The sequence below is a fragment of the Ictalurus punctatus genome, chromosome 3 (genome assembly GCF_001660625.3).
Source record: "Ictalurus punctatus breed USDA103 chromosome 3, Coco_2.0, whole genome shotgun sequence".
NCBI classification, from domain to species: Eukaryota; Metazoa; Chordata; class Actinopteri; order Siluriformes; family Ictaluridae; genus Ictalurus; species Ictalurus punctatus.
Window position 1 is genome coordinate 20614168 of NC_030418.2, and position 17284 is coordinate 20631451.

A 17284-nucleotide genomic window follows, 5' to 3' on the forward strand; every position below is an offset into this window, starting at 1 on the left:
TAGTGACTACGTTTACATGGACAGCAGTAATTTAATTATTGACCTTATTCTGAATAAGACAACATTCTGTTTAAGGTGTTTACATGAGTCTCTTTTAGAATATCCCTTTCATGTTCCTGTTTTACTTGTTATAGAACATAGAGCGATTAACAGCACATGTCATTACGTCATCGTGCCACGCCGTCTGACGTTCCCTCCAGAATTTCACGCATCAACATACAGTTGATCTTCGTTATGGTACCGTATACAGTTTTGGGTGTTTCATTTTTAATTTTACGAAAGCTTCAAGTGCAGTTAATTATTTGTCAGGCTGTACGTGCAAATAGACGACTGCTTGAAGATGTGGGCTGCGTCCCAAACCGCGTACTTACCGTCTATATAGTATATAGAAATACATGTATTTTGCATACTATATAGTAGGGTAGTACGAAGTTTCAGACGCAGCCGTGCTCGTTTGCCATCAAACGATTGAGCACTGCCGTGTGTGTGTGTCCTGTCGTAAAATGCGGTGAAAACTCACACACGACGTTAATAGTGTGATTAAGGTGTGTATATGTCTATAATGCACGTCGATAATGAGACTAAATCAGGAGTACTCCACATGGCTTAATTCCATTTGTGTTTACTTCGAGCATGACTTTAGTCGGATTAAGGTAATCAGTAATTGCTGTTTACATGGTAGTTTCTTAATCAGAGTATTGTCTTAATCGGGTTAATATTGGATTATTGTGGTCCATGTAAACTTACTGAGTGTCTTGGCCTAAAGCCTGAAAGGACAAACACTGACTCTTTGTAAATGTTCAACAAAAATTTTAAAGAATGGTTTACCTGTGTAAACATGGGCTTGCCGTTCTGCGTGACCATGGTGCACTGATCACAGTCAAGGGACACAAAGTTGCTGTGGAAAGACTCCTTGGGATGCTTTAGTACATAGAAGAGTTCAGTGGCTCCCCCCTCAAAGATACTTCTAAAGTAGCGAGGAATCAACGTCCGGCCGATGGCTTTGAACACGAAAAATGTTTAGCGTTAAGACAACACACGACATGTCTCATCACCCCTGAGACATTTATACACCTTCACAACGTATAAAATAATGACCAGGTGAACAGCCTGAAATTTCATATAAAATGTACAGGTTTAAAAATTGAAGGCGTCTTACTGTATCGTTTAGGACCATCTTCTAAACAGAATGTGATTGTTAACATGGCATCATCTTCGAAAAATTCTGTAGTGAAGGCGTCCCACCACAGATTGTCACAATCCTGCTAGAGAAAAAAAAAAACAAAAATCACACTCACTTGTGTTTTAAGGGAAAACATTTATTCACACTAGACAGCACTACACTACTCTAGTCCGTACATTAGCAAGAAAGCAGACTTTTTCCTTACCTCTGTCCAGTTCTGCAGTCGTTTATTGAGTTCAAATATCCTGTAGTCTGTTTGGTTTCCATACGGTGTATGCCTCCTGTGACAACACATGGAAATAAGTGGTGCTACAACAATATGATTAAAGAAGTCAATCATGAAATTGATCATGCAGGTGTGTGCAATATTACTATGTACAACTACAGGAGTGCATAATACAAGCAGATTACATGCCCAGTCTTTTTGTTTTATTATTCATAGGTGTCCAATGGACAAGCATGTTTAACTGATATATAGACTGCTGATATAGTGAAACCAGCAATTGTTTCTCCCGTCCATCATCCAGAGAATGCAGGGAGAAAAAAAAAAAAAGCATCTGATTATCTTTCGCAAAACATCCGTTCCGTCCATTCATTTTCAGTAACCCTTATCTTACACAGGGTCACGTGGAGCCCGGCGCCTATGCCAGGGGACTCGGGGCACAAGGCAGTAGACATTAGACGGGGTGCCAACACATCACAGGGCACAATCATACACACCACTACGGACAATTTGGAAATGCCAGTCATGTTTCTATGACACATGCAGGAGGAAACTGGAGTATCCGGAGGAAAACCCCCAAAGAATGAGGAGAACATACAAACTCCGTGCACAGAAGACAGAGATGGGATTCGAACCCCGAACCCCAGAGGTGTGAGGCAAACATGATAATCACTTAGCCACCATGTCCCCCTCTTTCACAAAATATTTAATATGCTCCAGCCGGTTAATATATTTTATAGTGGTACGACGTATTACTAGCATGCATCCATCGTTTGCCCAATCCTGCTAAACTACACACATCAACTGAGGATACATGCTGACCATAAATAGGAACTTTTACTATGTTAATAAATTGGCTTGTACAAATGGCAAACCTTTTTTTTTTTTACAAGGATTGACCAATGTTGTGTAAACTTCGACAAAGCTGAGCTGAATATAGAACAATGCAATGAAAAAAGATCATTCAAAAAAACTTTACATACAGCATTCCAACAAAAACATAAAACACGGCCAGACTCTAATAATATTTTACATGTGTGATACAAGAAGAGAAAACCACAGCTCACAGCCAAGGACTTGCGACATTAGGGATAACATCAGGAAGAGAGGATAACGATTACGCCTACACGGAGATATCATCCCCCAGGGAATTCAAATACTTGCTCATTTTTATTAAGACGATCTGTACTAATCCACTAGCTTGGAATATATTAAGTAGACTAATTAACATTATTTCTGAACAACCAGAACACAGAACTGGGTATGCACATTTGTCCAGCAGAGTACCAGCTAATTAAATTTTTGTCCTCTCCTAAACTATCTATGCAAATGACATTGACACTGAATATATTATGTGAGAAAATTTGCCGCAGCAGTTCATGTTTCCTATTTTTAAATCCTAAAAACATAATAGCAATGCAGAGTAAGTGTTATTTTTTCTCCCTTTCTCTAAAAACAGTCAGTATTATTATATTGCACATGCGCAGGTGAAGGCCAAAAAGTTGTGTCTTAAACATTACTATGGTAATAACAGGCTAATAAAATTATTTAAGGTCTATTGAAGATAACTCCGTTTTGATTTAAAATGCACATTAAATCCTTCCATCAGCTCTAGATTATCAAACTGTTAATCATGACTTCTCAGAAAGGTAAAATCCCGATCAGGTCTTACCAATAAGCACACAAACCTACATTAGTGATTGAATAACACACACTCACCCTATTCCAGGCTCCATGTACGAAGGGGTGTACATCGGTGTCGGGCTGCAATTTAAGGCACATCATGAAAACCATAATTAGACAAGAGTCCACAAGTGACGTTTTAATTTGCATTGTAATGTGTATGTTTAAATAAATAAATAAATAAAAATAAATAAAAAAAAACACACAAATAACATTATGGTTACTTTGTGGAACGTCTATTTAAGAAATGTGACCACAGTAGTGTGTCGTACCCAACATCTCTGTCCAGCATAGTGCCTGGGTGAAATGGGGGGAAGGCACTACCGTTAGGAGGTTCCTTTGGGGAGTACAGCTTGAACGACTTGGACGAACAGCCTACAGGAGAAAGAGAAAATCCAGCTTGAATGAATTACATGCTTCTGAAGTGGAGTGTAATTTTAATATACACAATCATTTTCCCCCTTAAAGACAAAGATAATTGTATTTACGATTTGCATTAAAAGAACGATTTTAGACAATATCAAAGACGCATTTAGAATTCTAGCAACTAGTTTCAGAAAAGTTTAGCAGAGAGTGTGAAATACTGAATTCAGCTGAAACCTACAACCCCTTTTTCCTGCATTCACAAACACAGTACCATGTGACCACATGACATTGGGTTGATCTGCTGCTTACTCTGCGCACGGCCCATCCCCCACTTATTTTGCTACTCTTAACTCCTGCTTGTCTAGCAGTGTCACAAACCACAGGCACAAACTCTTTACACACAAAACCAGCATAGAAACATAGACTAACAGACATGAAAGAAAAAGGCTTTTTTCTCTTGTGGTTTAGTCAAAGATTGAACCAAACATCTTAATCTTAATGAAGAGAAAGACCAAGTACAAGACTTGGCCGTATCAAATGACTCATTCCTGTGTTCCAATTAGATCAGTCATTGCATCTAGAGAGAGTCATTAGTCATGCAGATGTAAACATCATACTATAAGAGATGATTTCTCAGCAACACCTTTCCTGAATGGACATGGATGCATTTGAGAAACATTACACATATTGGTCTGTTTTGCACCTTCTTCGAGTTTGTGACATAAGGAAGCGGAGGCATGCTTTTCCCATCCCCCACGGTCCTTGCTAAACACATGCAAACATCAACCACATAATTCCTCACTCTCATTTTAACTTCACCCACAGGCTCTCGGCTTTTCTGATACACCATCTATTACATCTTAAAAGGTCTTGTGGGCTTTCAGGAAACATAATTACTCAACTATAAAAGCTGAACAATTGCTGACCTAGGTGTCCCAATAAACATATAACACACAGCAAAAGATATGGTACAATGAAGAAATTATATTATATTATATTATATATACACACATACACACACACATCTCACCACACTTGACGCAAAAATCTATAAGAAATAAATATCCATTGTCTGAAAGGCCTGGCTATCCACAAACTATACACTTCTCTTGTGCAGCCTACATGATATCCTGCACAAACAGAACATTCAAAATACATTTATTTTTCCCTAACAAATCAGTGACATCAAACTGCTCCCAGGCTAGTTTTCTGAAACTTTGAGGGTAAAACTTGTACCTTGCCCAGGTATAATTATTGAACTTAAAGGTGATACTGCAATGTCCAAGTGTTCATAAACCTGTAACAATCATTTTACGACCCTCCAAAAAGCCTTTGCCCATTTACCAAAATTATACAAAAGTTTCAACAGAGGGACATGGGTTAGATTGGGGAAAATCTCAAAATTATTTAGTGCAATTGTTATTCACCTTGCAAGCAACAGAGGGCACTAAAAAAAAAAAAATACAAACTGCTCCTTTAAACTTTAAGTGAAGTGAGAACAACCAGGACAACTAGCTTCTTCCCAAACGTTTGACTTACACCAACGACAAACTCTGGCATAGATTGATAACTTTTGTATTTTATAGAGGCAGATGGACTGTTAATATAGAATGTTGATTAATCAGTTGGTAAACAACACAGAGCAAGATTCTCCAGTGTGCCGTATGAAGCATCACCAAACGAGTAAGCTCTTTAAATAACATAGTACTGATAGAGTTGTAGTTTTTAATTCATTATATATAGTTACACTTGGTTATTAAACTGAAATGTAGAAAGAAGGACTTGATATGAGATGCAGTTAATGCAAACTGTTTGAAACCTACATTTTAAAAAGACACAAATGTGATTAATTTAAAAAAATAAATAAATAAATAAAGTACAAAGAACTTGAAATAAATGCAAACATAATCAAAGTAGAAAATGTTCAGTTAATAGAAAAGTTTATTGAATCTACATTATAACAAATGTGATTAGTTTTATTTTCCTCGTTTGCTGAAGTAATAATAATAATAATAATAAGAAGAAGAAGAAGAAGAAGAAGAAGAAGAAGAAGAAGAAGAAGGTGGTGGTATATATTTATTTAATATATCCAATATTTGAAAAGTTGGATTATGTTCAGAAACTACATTTGTGCTGGAATCATCAGGGGGTCTGTACATGTCTGGTTCCTAGCTGCAAAAAGGCAGACATTAAAAAAACCTGATACTCCAACACACTCACTTTTTTATTCTACTGTGGATGTACAACAGTTGTGAGTTGGTGGAGCAAAGCTCTAATCTAAGCAAAAGAATCAAGGCACATTATAACCTGCACATAACGGCAGTCCTAATGCGAACCCAAATGACAGTATGACATTGCGCTGGACCATTTACACTGCACAAGATGGTCGCAATGTGCAAGATGCAGGCTGTACTGGGAAACTGGCTGTTCCACAGAGTCACTGTTAGAGATCGACCGATAATCGGTTTTAACGTTATTTTCCCCGATATTTAAGCTATCAGTTATCGGTTTAGTAATACCGGATCCACCGATAAATGGGGCCATCTTGTGGGTGTTTTGAGAATTGCGTGCAGCACCGACATAGCCATTAATGCACAAATTAGATGTGTTACATAAACATTTGATATGCTGTTTAAGCAGCTTAGTGCTAAGAAATAGAGACAAACTCACATAATCCATTTACCTGATCAAAACTACTTTATGTTTTTTGCACTCTTTATTGTTTATATGCAAGGAGGAACTGAAATGTACAAAAGTGATACAAAAGCAGTATCTTAAGTTCAGTAGTGTTGTTATCACTGTGTGAAAAACAGAAGTAATCGGTTCTGCATATCGGTTATCAGGCACATAAGCATGAAAATAATCGGTATCGGTTATTTAAAAAAAAAATCAATATCAGTCGATCTCTAGTCGGTGTGGGATTAAATGTCTTACGCTTTAATGCATTGCCAACCCTGCTGAAAAAAAGAAACCATTACAGAAATTCTAATGGTTTCCACTACAAATACTATTATAAACTGTCAGCTAATTATTAAAACCATTAGATTAACATTATTAGTCCTTAAATGGTATCCACTAAACACAACACAACACCAAGAGAAGGCAACAAATTACCAGTAGAGACCCACAGGGACCATTACAGTTTCCATCAAAACCAATACAATTCCCATTATAACCACTAAAACACATTACAACCTCTGTGTACACATTATAACTTCTATTGTGTTGTGTCTGGGGTTTTTTTTTTAAAAGCAGGGATTAAGATTTGTTTTCATACACAAGAACACAGATTCACAACCCTGGTGTTTTCCCTGCTCTTACACACCTTCAACTAATCATTTGTGTTGAAGCGTCTAAGTGTGTGTGTGTGTGCGTTAGAGCACGGAAAACACTGCAATGTGCAGGACAGGGAGTTCTCCAGCACCACGATTAGGAACCTGTGGACTAGAAAACATCTTCAGTCTCAGCCTAAAAGGAAAGTTTAGGATGTCTCTCTCATCCTTTATGTGGACTGGATTACTACATGTCTGCTCTATGCCTATGCACTGACTGTTGCTCAGTTCTGAGCAAAAAGAAATAAATAGAGTTAACGTATTTCTTGTGAATGATCAACAAACTAATGGAAATGAGACAAAACCGTCTGCAACAACACAGCCCCACTCTGAGCACAGGCCTGGCTAGGTCTGTACTGATGGCTAGCCTAGCAACACTGCACTCCAAGCGGCCTTTCAGAGATTAATTTAGCTCCTGTTCAGGAAGCAAACAACAGTCAGTTTGTCCGGATTCATTTCTAAACAAATGTCTGCAAAAATACGGATAGTTTGTAACACACAGGTCGTAAGAACTCAAGCCGGTTAGCCCAGTTAGCCTAGCTGGGCCGTGCTTTACCTGTGCAGAGAGAAGAATGCACTCCTGCGCGTCTCCCGCTCCGATCTCAGCTCCTGGGGCGCAAGTTTACCCTTTTAAAAGTCCATGCTGGCATGCAATATTATATCCAGTTTTAGCGACAGAATTTGTGGTCTTCTCTACAAAACAAAAATACAAATGCGAAGCAAAGCCCAAGACAGTCCACCCACCCGGCCCTTTGTTCCCTGCACAGGACATGAACAATGGCATACAGCGCTCGCGCTCTCACTGCCTCTCTCGCTCGTGCTCCTTCTCTACCTCTCTCTTCCTCCTTCACACCGCCTCCTACTCCTCTTGTGCATCATCACCCCCTTTTGCATTCCCTGCAAGCCTAAATCCACCCCTCCCCCAGTAGCCGGACCGCACACGGCCCTCCCTCTGCAACAGTTTTGCTACATCTGCAGCATGCATTTGCTACTTTATAGTCTACATGCATGAACGTGCCCTAACTTGCTCTTCATTTGCCAAATGGGTTAAAATCCAGATATCTTTGATTTGCGAATCCTGCACTATCCGGCTCAGAGTGCATACAAGCAACAATGGCAGGTAAAATGTGAATGTGAGCTTAAATCCAACGCATACAAATGGTATATGTGAAAACATTTAAAGCACAAGACATCTATCATTACTGTATTGTTCTAGTGCAGTGGTTCACAACCTGGGGTGCCATAGGGGGGCGCCAGAGTTCACAGGGGGGCGTGATCTCATTTGCTTTAAGGTCAAACAATGTTCTACTATAATTTAATTGTAACATTACTACATTTAAAACTTTTTATAAAAATCACATGCTTGCAATGCTAAGGCCAATCTAAATAATAATAATAATAATAATAATAATAATAATAATAATAATAATAATAATGTCAGAGAAACGTAATGCAGTAATTACCCGAAAACAAAATGTGTGCACTTCAATGACCCACTCAATCAGTTTCAGCTAGCAGCTCATTTCTCCTGCAGTCAGAGCATCACTATTTTATGAATAAAACAACATGTCTAAGAAACGTAAAAGTGCTGATGACTCATCATGAAAGAAAGAAAGTAAGGCTATATCTCGAGAGGCACTGTGCCTGCGTCCTTACGCACTGAGGTTTTGTCGCTGTTGACTACTACACTTATTAAAGGAAACGTGGGTGATGGACCTTTACGTGTGTAGTCTCGAGGACGTGGAATACCTAGGCTGTGAAGATGAGCTTGCTGACTTTCAAGCCGAGTCTGGGTCAAACAAATGTTTCCATGAGAACGGATACAAAAAGTTTTGGCTTGTGAAAGGACAGTCTGTTGCACCCAGACTGGCCAAACACTGGAATTCTACCATTCAGCACTACATACCTGTCTGACACGGCCTTCAGAGCACTTGTAACGATAAAAACAAAAGCCGTAACTGGATCGATGTCCATCAGGACTTGAGGATGACTGTCATTAGCATCTAGTGATGTGTCGTTCATGAACGATTTGTTCATTTTTGAATGAATCTTTAATACGACTCGGGAACAACGAGATGTCTCAGAGAGTGATTCGTTCATTTTTGACCGCACATGGTTCTGTACCGTAAACAGAAACGATTAGTTCACCTCTCGAGTCTTCGGGTTCGAGTCATTCGTTCTTCATTACGTACCATACAATACCGAAAACAGGATGAACGAACGACTCAAACCCGAAGACTGACAAGAAAAAGATTCGTTCATTTTGTTGAATGAGATTCAAAGATCCGAGTCAGTAAAATGATCCGAACTTCCCATCACTACTAGCATGACACCTGACATCCCATCCCTGGTCAGAGGTATGCAGGCCCAAGGTGGCCATTAGTTTTTTAAGGAAGAAAAAAGTTATTGATTGCAACTTACTGTTTGTTATTGTTACTTATTGTTTGTTTTTTATAACACAGACATTATAGCTGTGTCAAAACCAGTGTTCACATGATGTGCATGTGTGTATGCAACAAACTGTCCCGTTTCAGTTATTTGTCTGAGGGAAATCTAGGACAGAGACATATAGGTGCTATTAATCACTTATTATGCTAATAATTAATCATTATTATTCTTAAAACTATAATTGATGTCAATTTTTGGCAATAAAAAAACTAAGGGGGGGAGTGGGGTGTCAGCTTTTCTTAGATACAAGTATGTGGTTGGGGGGGCGGACGCTCCAAGGAAAAAAGGCTGGGAACCACTGTTCTAGTGAACACTGAACATACCATGCCAATTTCTTAACACTGCGCAAGGCACTCTGCATGTTATCCTACTTTGTCCCTTATGTTTCGCAGTCTATGTCTTCAAAAAAGTTGCACAGGTGTCATATTGTCTTCAGGTTGTGAATACTGTATGTCTGCATTGTTGTGTAGTCTTGAGGAGCTATATGCAAGAAAGAACTGGAAAATTCGGTGTGATTTTCATTTGCCAAATGGGTTAAAATCCATAAATCTATAGCTTGTGTATGCTGCAGAATCATGGCTTTGAGTGTATACAAGTAAAAAGGACAGATAAAATATAACTGTGGGTGTTGTTTGATGAGCAGCCCAGATCTGATCTGTCTATTATTAATATAAACTCCTATTTGAACACTATAAATGAGTTTCTCTTTGGATCTGTGACAATGCTGCAAGGAGTCAGTGCCCAGATTGCCAAATCGTTTGATAATTCAATACATAAAACTTTCATAGGTTAAACATTCAAAACAGTTTTGCTACTGTACTGCATTAATGGGCACTTTAAAGTTGTATGTGCCACTTTCTTAACTCGCACATATCAAACTCGTAATTGCACATGCAACTTTATGCATTGCCCATGTTATTCTAATTTGCCCCTTAAATGTTACAATGCATGCGTTCGTTCATTCATCTTCAGTAACTGTTTTATCTTGGTCACGGTCACGGTGAATCCAGTGCCATTCCCAGCAAGGCTCAGAGTTGTGTATAACGCATTACAAAGTAACGTGTTACTGTAATCGAGTGACTTTTTCTGATAACGCAGTAATGTAACACATTACATGTTAAATGTATGTAACTTGATTACAGTTACTGATGTCAATATAATTACGTTACTTGCCTTATAAATTTATTGTTAAGAAAACAATATTAAGTAAAATGCATGTTTAAATAAATCATGTTTTGCCCCACCCTGCGATGGACTGGCACCCTGTCCAGGGTGTACCCCGCCTTGTGCCCGATGCTTCCTGGGATAGGTTCCAGGTTCCCCTGCAACCCTGAAAAGGAGTAAGCGATTGAAGATGGATGGATGGATGTTTTGCCCCAGAGATTTGTTCTTTAGCCCCGAATAATTCTCCACTTGGTGCGGTTTGTCACTACGTAACTGAACGTCAGTAAAAGAAGATCGCCTGTAATTTTATATCTTCAGTGAACAGAGGTGAGACCAATCAGACAGGGTTTACAGGAAAATACGTGGAAATAATCATATATTATTGGCTGACAGTTTTTCAATTCTGCCAAACGCTAGCTCATAGCCAGTGTGAGGAAAAATGGATATACATATATATTTTTTTTAAACCAGTAAAGGGGTTGAAACTAAACAGTAACATCCTCTGATGATGAGCAGGAAAACAAAGTGTCTAAATGTCTATATGAGTTCCAGTTTACGAAATTTACGAAAGTTCCAGTTTACAATGATAGCTTAGTTGTGCCTTCCCTTGGCTAGCGACACCAAACTAGCCTAGTTAAAAAAGTTTTATATTTTATCGGTCTGGTAGTTCTACTAACAGTGACAACACCCGAGGCAGGTTTTATGATAAATCCAACTTTTTCTGATCGTCATACATTGACGCATGCTAAAATTACTGAAAGAACTCTTAGTTTCAGTTTGTAGTGTATTTTTGTAGGTTTGTTAGGTTTTGAAAGTAACGTGAAAGTAAATTAATTAGTCATCTGATTACATTTTACATGCAGTAATCAATAATGTAATCAGATTACAATTTAAATTAGTAATTAGTAATGTGTAGTGGATTACTTTTTTTTTGGATAACTTCCCCTACACTCTCAGCACTGGATGCAAACTGGAGAATTCACCATGGATGGGACACTAGTCCATCGCAAGGCAAAATTCACACACACATTCACACACTCATTCAAACCTACAGGCAATTTAGTATTTTGGATAGTGGAAGGAAAATGAAGAACCCAGAGAAAACTCTCACAAACACGTTACCCGAGGTCAGAATCAAACACAGGACTTAGAAGTTGTGGGCGGGCAATACTGTCCACTGTGTCACCATACTACCCATCCATGTCAGTGGTTAAAGGCACTGGGTTACTGATCAGAAGGTCAGGGGCTCAAGCTGCAGAACGCCAAGCTGCCGTAGTTGGGTCATTGAGGAAGACCCTTAACCCTCTCTGCTCCAGGGGTGCCGTATCATGGCTGGCCCTGTGCTCTGACCCCAACTTCCTCATAAGCCAGGATATGCGAAGAAAAGAATTTCACTGTGCTGTAATGACAAAATCTTCTTCTAAATATATCTGCATGCTGTATGTATTCATGAGGGACCATATGCGAATAAGAATTTCATTCTTTCATTCATTCTGTGCACATGATAAGAGCTTTGATCTTGAGGTTAGGATAAGTTTGGATAGGTTGCCAAACGGTTTGCAGAGCTGACTACGAAGGCAACAAAATGTTTTACCTCCCTGAAAGTGGGTTTTTAGGAGATACTGGTCTCCTATAGCATGCAGCTATGCCTTTAAATCACCATTCTATTAAAAAAAAAAAAAAAAAAAGACAGTAACTGTAGAGTTAATGTGAAGGAACAAAAAAAAAAGAGTAAATGGAATGGGGGAGTGTCTTCATCTTGCAGTATGGGGGTGAATGCACCATGCTGAGTTGGAAACCCCCTGCATTACAGTATTACTACTGTACAAATAATGTATAATCAGTTGTCCCTGTGTCCATGTGGGTTTCCGTTGTTTTTTCCAGTTTACCTCCCATCATCCAAAAACATTCTGGTAGATGGACTGACTGCACCAATTTTGCCCGTAGGTGTTGAATGAGTGTGTGAATGTGTGTGTGTATGTGCATGGTGCCCTGCAATGGACTAGCGTCCCATCCAGGGTGTGTTCCTGCCTCACACTCAGTGTTCCCAGGATAAGATAATGTCTGAGATAAAGTGATTATGAAGATGAATGAATGAAATGTACCATCACTATCTAAGAACTCATCAACTGCACGAGTTTGATCTGCCAAAACTTTTAAGAACCCTTTATGTGCAGAGCATACCGTATGACAAATTATGTCATATCTTGGTTTAGCTTTATAATAGAGGTTAATACACATACATACATAAAAATGTAATATGCAACACCACCATCAACATGAGCTGCCATGTCAGCAAATTTGCATCCATAAGGCTTGGTGTTGTGTCTACCTGCTTTGCGTCTAATGGCATAGTTGTAGCAACAAGATGAGTCATCATGTAAATCCAGACTGACTGATGATCACCTGTGGGAAATGTACTGCTGGATGTACCTACAGTCTACACGCTCAGTTTAAAATATGGGACAATATTACAGCAGCGCCATCTATTGGTAACACATTTCTAAAGACTAAAATCTTAGATCTTATGAACACTGTGGAACATAACCAGTGTCATCAAATCACATACACTTCACGTGTGATCTTAGATTGTTCACATGTGATTATGTAAACAATATGTGGAAAATATGTGAAGGTCAACATGTTAAGCACTGAAAGTGCACGTGAACTCATGTAAATGTGACATCATGCGAATACGCTGTGTGATCACATGGGGAAAAATGAACGTGAAAATTATAATGAATTGTGTACAAATCACATGTGAAAATGCATTCATCAATCACATAAAAAAAAATGCTCTGCAAGTGAAAGTGCACTACAACCACATGTAAATTTCACCTTTAAATCGTGTGACTATTTACATGTCTAGTTTGTGCGCATGTGACTTTTCAGTAAGGGTGCAGACTTAATTCATTTCAATACAGGCAATTCTTTGGTTGATTTGAAACCACACTCAATAATATTTCAAACTATTTTGTTTACATCAACTTTGCCTCAGCTCCACTATACACAAACATTTAATGGGAAAACTAATTCCAAGTAAATGTCTTGAGGGTTCAAAGAATTTTCCACATGGAAATATACATCTATATTTATATATAATATATCTCTTTTTTTTATGTATTTCTCCATATTAATAATGACAGTTTTTAAGAATTATACTTATGTCTATTATGTTTATGTATATCTAAGACGTATTTCTAAGAGTAGTATTTACAGCTTAGGTGTATGCTTCCAGGTCTCTCTGAGAGTTCTTTTACCCAAAAAAAAAAAAAAAAAAAAAAAAAAAAACCTGAAGAACGCAACGTCTGGGACTGGTGCATTAAATCAGGCAAATACCTGTGTTTGCAAAATATCATCTAAAAATGAACGAGCTAATAGCTGTTTATTTAACAGTCAGTGAAAGTTTTAACAACAGTCAGTTTTGTCATGAACCAATATTGTCTATAATGTGCATTAATTCTGTTCTGTTTAAATCCACTGCTGTGAGTAAGAGATGTCACTGCCGGGAAACACTATACACCACTCAGTTTTGGCTCAGTCATTGCGGACAAAATCTGTTTCCCCCTCTCAGCTTCAGGGGCTCTTTAATATGGCGTGTCTCCCAACACCCAAACACAGAAGTAGCTCTATGCTGCACATTCACCCTGACTGCTTACAGCTACACACCTGGCAGAGTGTGATAATACTCTGGCGATAGACACGCGATGTGACAGCCATATTAACTACACAAGATGAGTGATCGCAGTACAAATCACTGCCTAAAGGCCCAAAATGCTAAAGTCAGGGCAACAACACTCCAAAAAACTGAATTAAACATTGTGAAATGAATGCACTAATGTGAATGCAGATTTCAACATCTGTTTCAGGAGTGCCACTGTTTCAGTTGGTGGACAATGAGAATATTGTGCTTATATATTCAAGATCAAAATTTTACTCAGAGTTTAAACTGGGAATTAGAATGTGGTTAACTGTACTTCTTTCAAGAAAAGCACTGGAACGATACTGTTCAATGTATATTATTTAATGGCGTTCTCAAAGATAAAGACAGGATGACTCAAAAGTCTCCATACACTGGGGAAATGAACACTTTTTAGCAAAATATCTTCCAAAATTATATACATATATTTTTTTCACTTTAAGAATGCCTTTGACAAAATAAGAACGTATTGAAATCATTCTCATGGCTGGATCAGGAAGCTGTCACAAGTTTGTGATGGACTTTAACAGGAAACATGGCGAGCATCACACACGACACTGCTGCCAGACTTATTAACTAATTTAAAAAGACTGGAAGTGTTGCGGACCGTCCGAGAAGAGGACGTCCACAAACATCCACTGACGAAGACACAACCGACGTGGTGCTGACAAACATAGTTCCCTGTGTATGGAGACGTTCGGGACACCCTGTGCAATTGACCAGTATTCTGGTATAAATATGATCCCCTGTCTTTTAAAGATACAATGATATTAATATATGATTTAATTTTTGGCATCCACATTCACATCCACATTACTTCCTGCTAATCAATGCCTTAAAATCAAAATGAAAGTTTTGTGGCTTTTAGTATGAATATGTTAGACTTAAGGTTATTTATCTAGTGTGCTCCAAAACAATGACAAAATTAACATTTAGTAGCTATATGAATTCAAAATTTACATTATCATTCTGCACTTCAGCTTCTCATCAGATTTCCTGTCCAATCAAATGCTCTCTAGAATCTGAAGTTTCCCGCCCCCCAACATTATAAAAATCCATAGTACTAACTATGGCTGTTATTGGCTATTTAAAAAGAGGGAGGAGCCACTCAATATGTCCCACCCTGACTTCCTGTATAATTGTAAATTACATCAACACATCGAATAACGCTGCATGTTTCAGGACTTCACAAAGACTTTAAAATGGATTTTACAAGACTCAATTCCAGATTAACCTAATTTGTTATTTACACCATTAAAGAACAAAAAAACCAAGCCTAATTATATTGAAGATAAAAGTCAGACAAATTTTTATGTATCATACAAAAAAAAAAGATAAGTGTTCACAGGAATAAGTAGCTAATTTTTTATTGCCACATGAACACTGTGTTGACTTTATGAAATGAATCATTAGAGCCACCGCTTACAAGCATGCAATAAAACCTTTTATAAGACTTTTACCAACTATAATTTATATAATATTGTGACAAAATCAATCCAATTGGGTATTCTCTTAACTGAACCTATTCAATGTACCATTTACTGTTTTCACTTTGGCTATAGGGCACTGGTGTAAGCTGAAAAACTACTTTACAGAACTGCTGAGGCAGGCTCTCATCTCATTTAGATGAGCAGCCGATCCGCCCCAGACTGACCTAGCTGCGGAGACATCTTTCTCTATTACATTAAACCATAATTCAGTGCAGAAGATAAGATCTGTTGCGGTTCACTGCCGGTTCAAACTATTTTCTCCTGACCGTTACATCATATACACTCACCATCTGACATGCTTTCCTGTTTCTCAGTTAGAGCTCAAATACTACTTAATCATTTTAAAAGTATTATTATATTCATGTCACTGCTTATGCTGCGGTATAAAATTAAGACATCAGACCTTACTGCTGTAAATGGCCTAATCTGGTTCTAGCCAGTTTGTGCTCTTATACAACACCAGGCTCATATTGCTTTCTGGTGAGAAAGCAAAGATATCAAGCACAAGCCCATCCTCCTATGTGTTTGTTCACATTTTTTCCAGTGTGGTAAAGTTCAACACTTTATAACGTCTAAAAGAAGTGCTAAACAGGTGGCACAAGTGAGAGAAATCCTGAACAAGATGACGTACAAAAATCAATGTGGAGTTTGATATACTATGCAAAATAGGAGGCTTGGCAGTTGTAATAATTCTGTCTAATAGCCTTGTGTAAATTCAAACCACTGTGTGAGATTTGTCAAAGCTGAAGCCTGACAATAGTGCAATAGTGTATGGACAGAGTGAGTGAGGGAATGAGAGGGAGACTGAGGATAGAGACTGTATGAGGAAAAGGGATGAATCTATCAAATTTTATTTTCAGTTTACTGGAGAGTGCAGTGTGTCAGGTGAGTTTAAATGGGGGAGCTGTTGAGAAGACTCACTGTGTCTTCTGTGGCAATGGCAGCACTGCACTGACTCGTGGAAGCATATCAAGATAAAATGTTCACAGTTCAATTAAGGTGGAATTAGTGAACGGGTGCTTGTCTTCTGCTTCCTCCAACCCTGTATGTCTCTCAAACATCCACCACTTGCAGTGCTTCGCTCTTATATTTTTACCTCAGCACTATTTGTCACTGCATTCCTTATTATCCTATTTTAATTCATACATTCATCTTCAGTAAGCAATTTATCCTACTGCCATGTTTATGGGAGGTGGGAGGAAACCAGAGATCCCAGAGGAAACCCGTGTGAAAAACATGCACAGCAACTCCACAGACAATGATCTGAACTCAGAATCATCATGGAACCCTGAAGCTCTGAGGTGGCAATGCAACCTGCTGCACCACCGCATTAACCTTGTCTTATTTAATCTCCGGGATTTAAGGGTTGCTATTAGGAGAATTAATTATATTGAACAGTTTGTACCATCACAGCACTGATCCACATAGTCCCAGAATCTACATCTGGCACATTCTGGCTTTTGCTGACATTCGAGTTCATTACGAGTTCCAAACAGCCATAAGCTCACCGAGCAAACCGGTGCTGACTTTCAGCCCAGGAAGCCATTTTGTTTAAACTCAACCTAATGATACAGATCTGCAAGATTTGGGATGGGTAGATATGAGGTGTGTTGTTTGCACGCACACAAACACACACAGTCCAACAGGGAAACTGAATCGGGACAGCCTTATTCAGCTCGACGCACAGCACACCCT

At 38.5% G+C, this 17284-nt stretch overlaps 1 protein-coding gene across 8 annotated transcripts in view; it reads right to left on the reverse strand.

Moving 5' to 3' along the window:
• The window catches only part of ldb1a (LIM domain binding 1a), a 28097-nt gene that overhangs the window by 6133 nt on the left and 4680 nt on the right, over positions 1-17284 (reverse strand). For 5 of the 8 annotated variants that reach the window (XM_017463724.3, XM_017463728.3, XM_017463722.3 and 2 more), the window contains exons 4-8: positions 3362-3464; positions 3126-3170; positions 1389-1464; positions 1160-1262; positions 829-1001 (exon numbers count right to left, since the gene is read on the reverse strand). In XM_017463724.3, coding sequence (XP_017319213.1) covers positions 829-1001; positions 1160-1262; positions 1389-1464; positions 3126-3170; positions 3362-3464 — 500 coding nt within the window. Of the gene's footprint in view, positions 1-828; positions 1002-1159; positions 1266-1388; positions 1465-3125; positions 3171-3361; positions 3465-7343; positions 7753-17284 lie in introns of those variants that run through there. The other 3 variants (XM_017463729.3, XM_017463727.3, XM_017463725.3) reach the window with 2 other exon arrangements.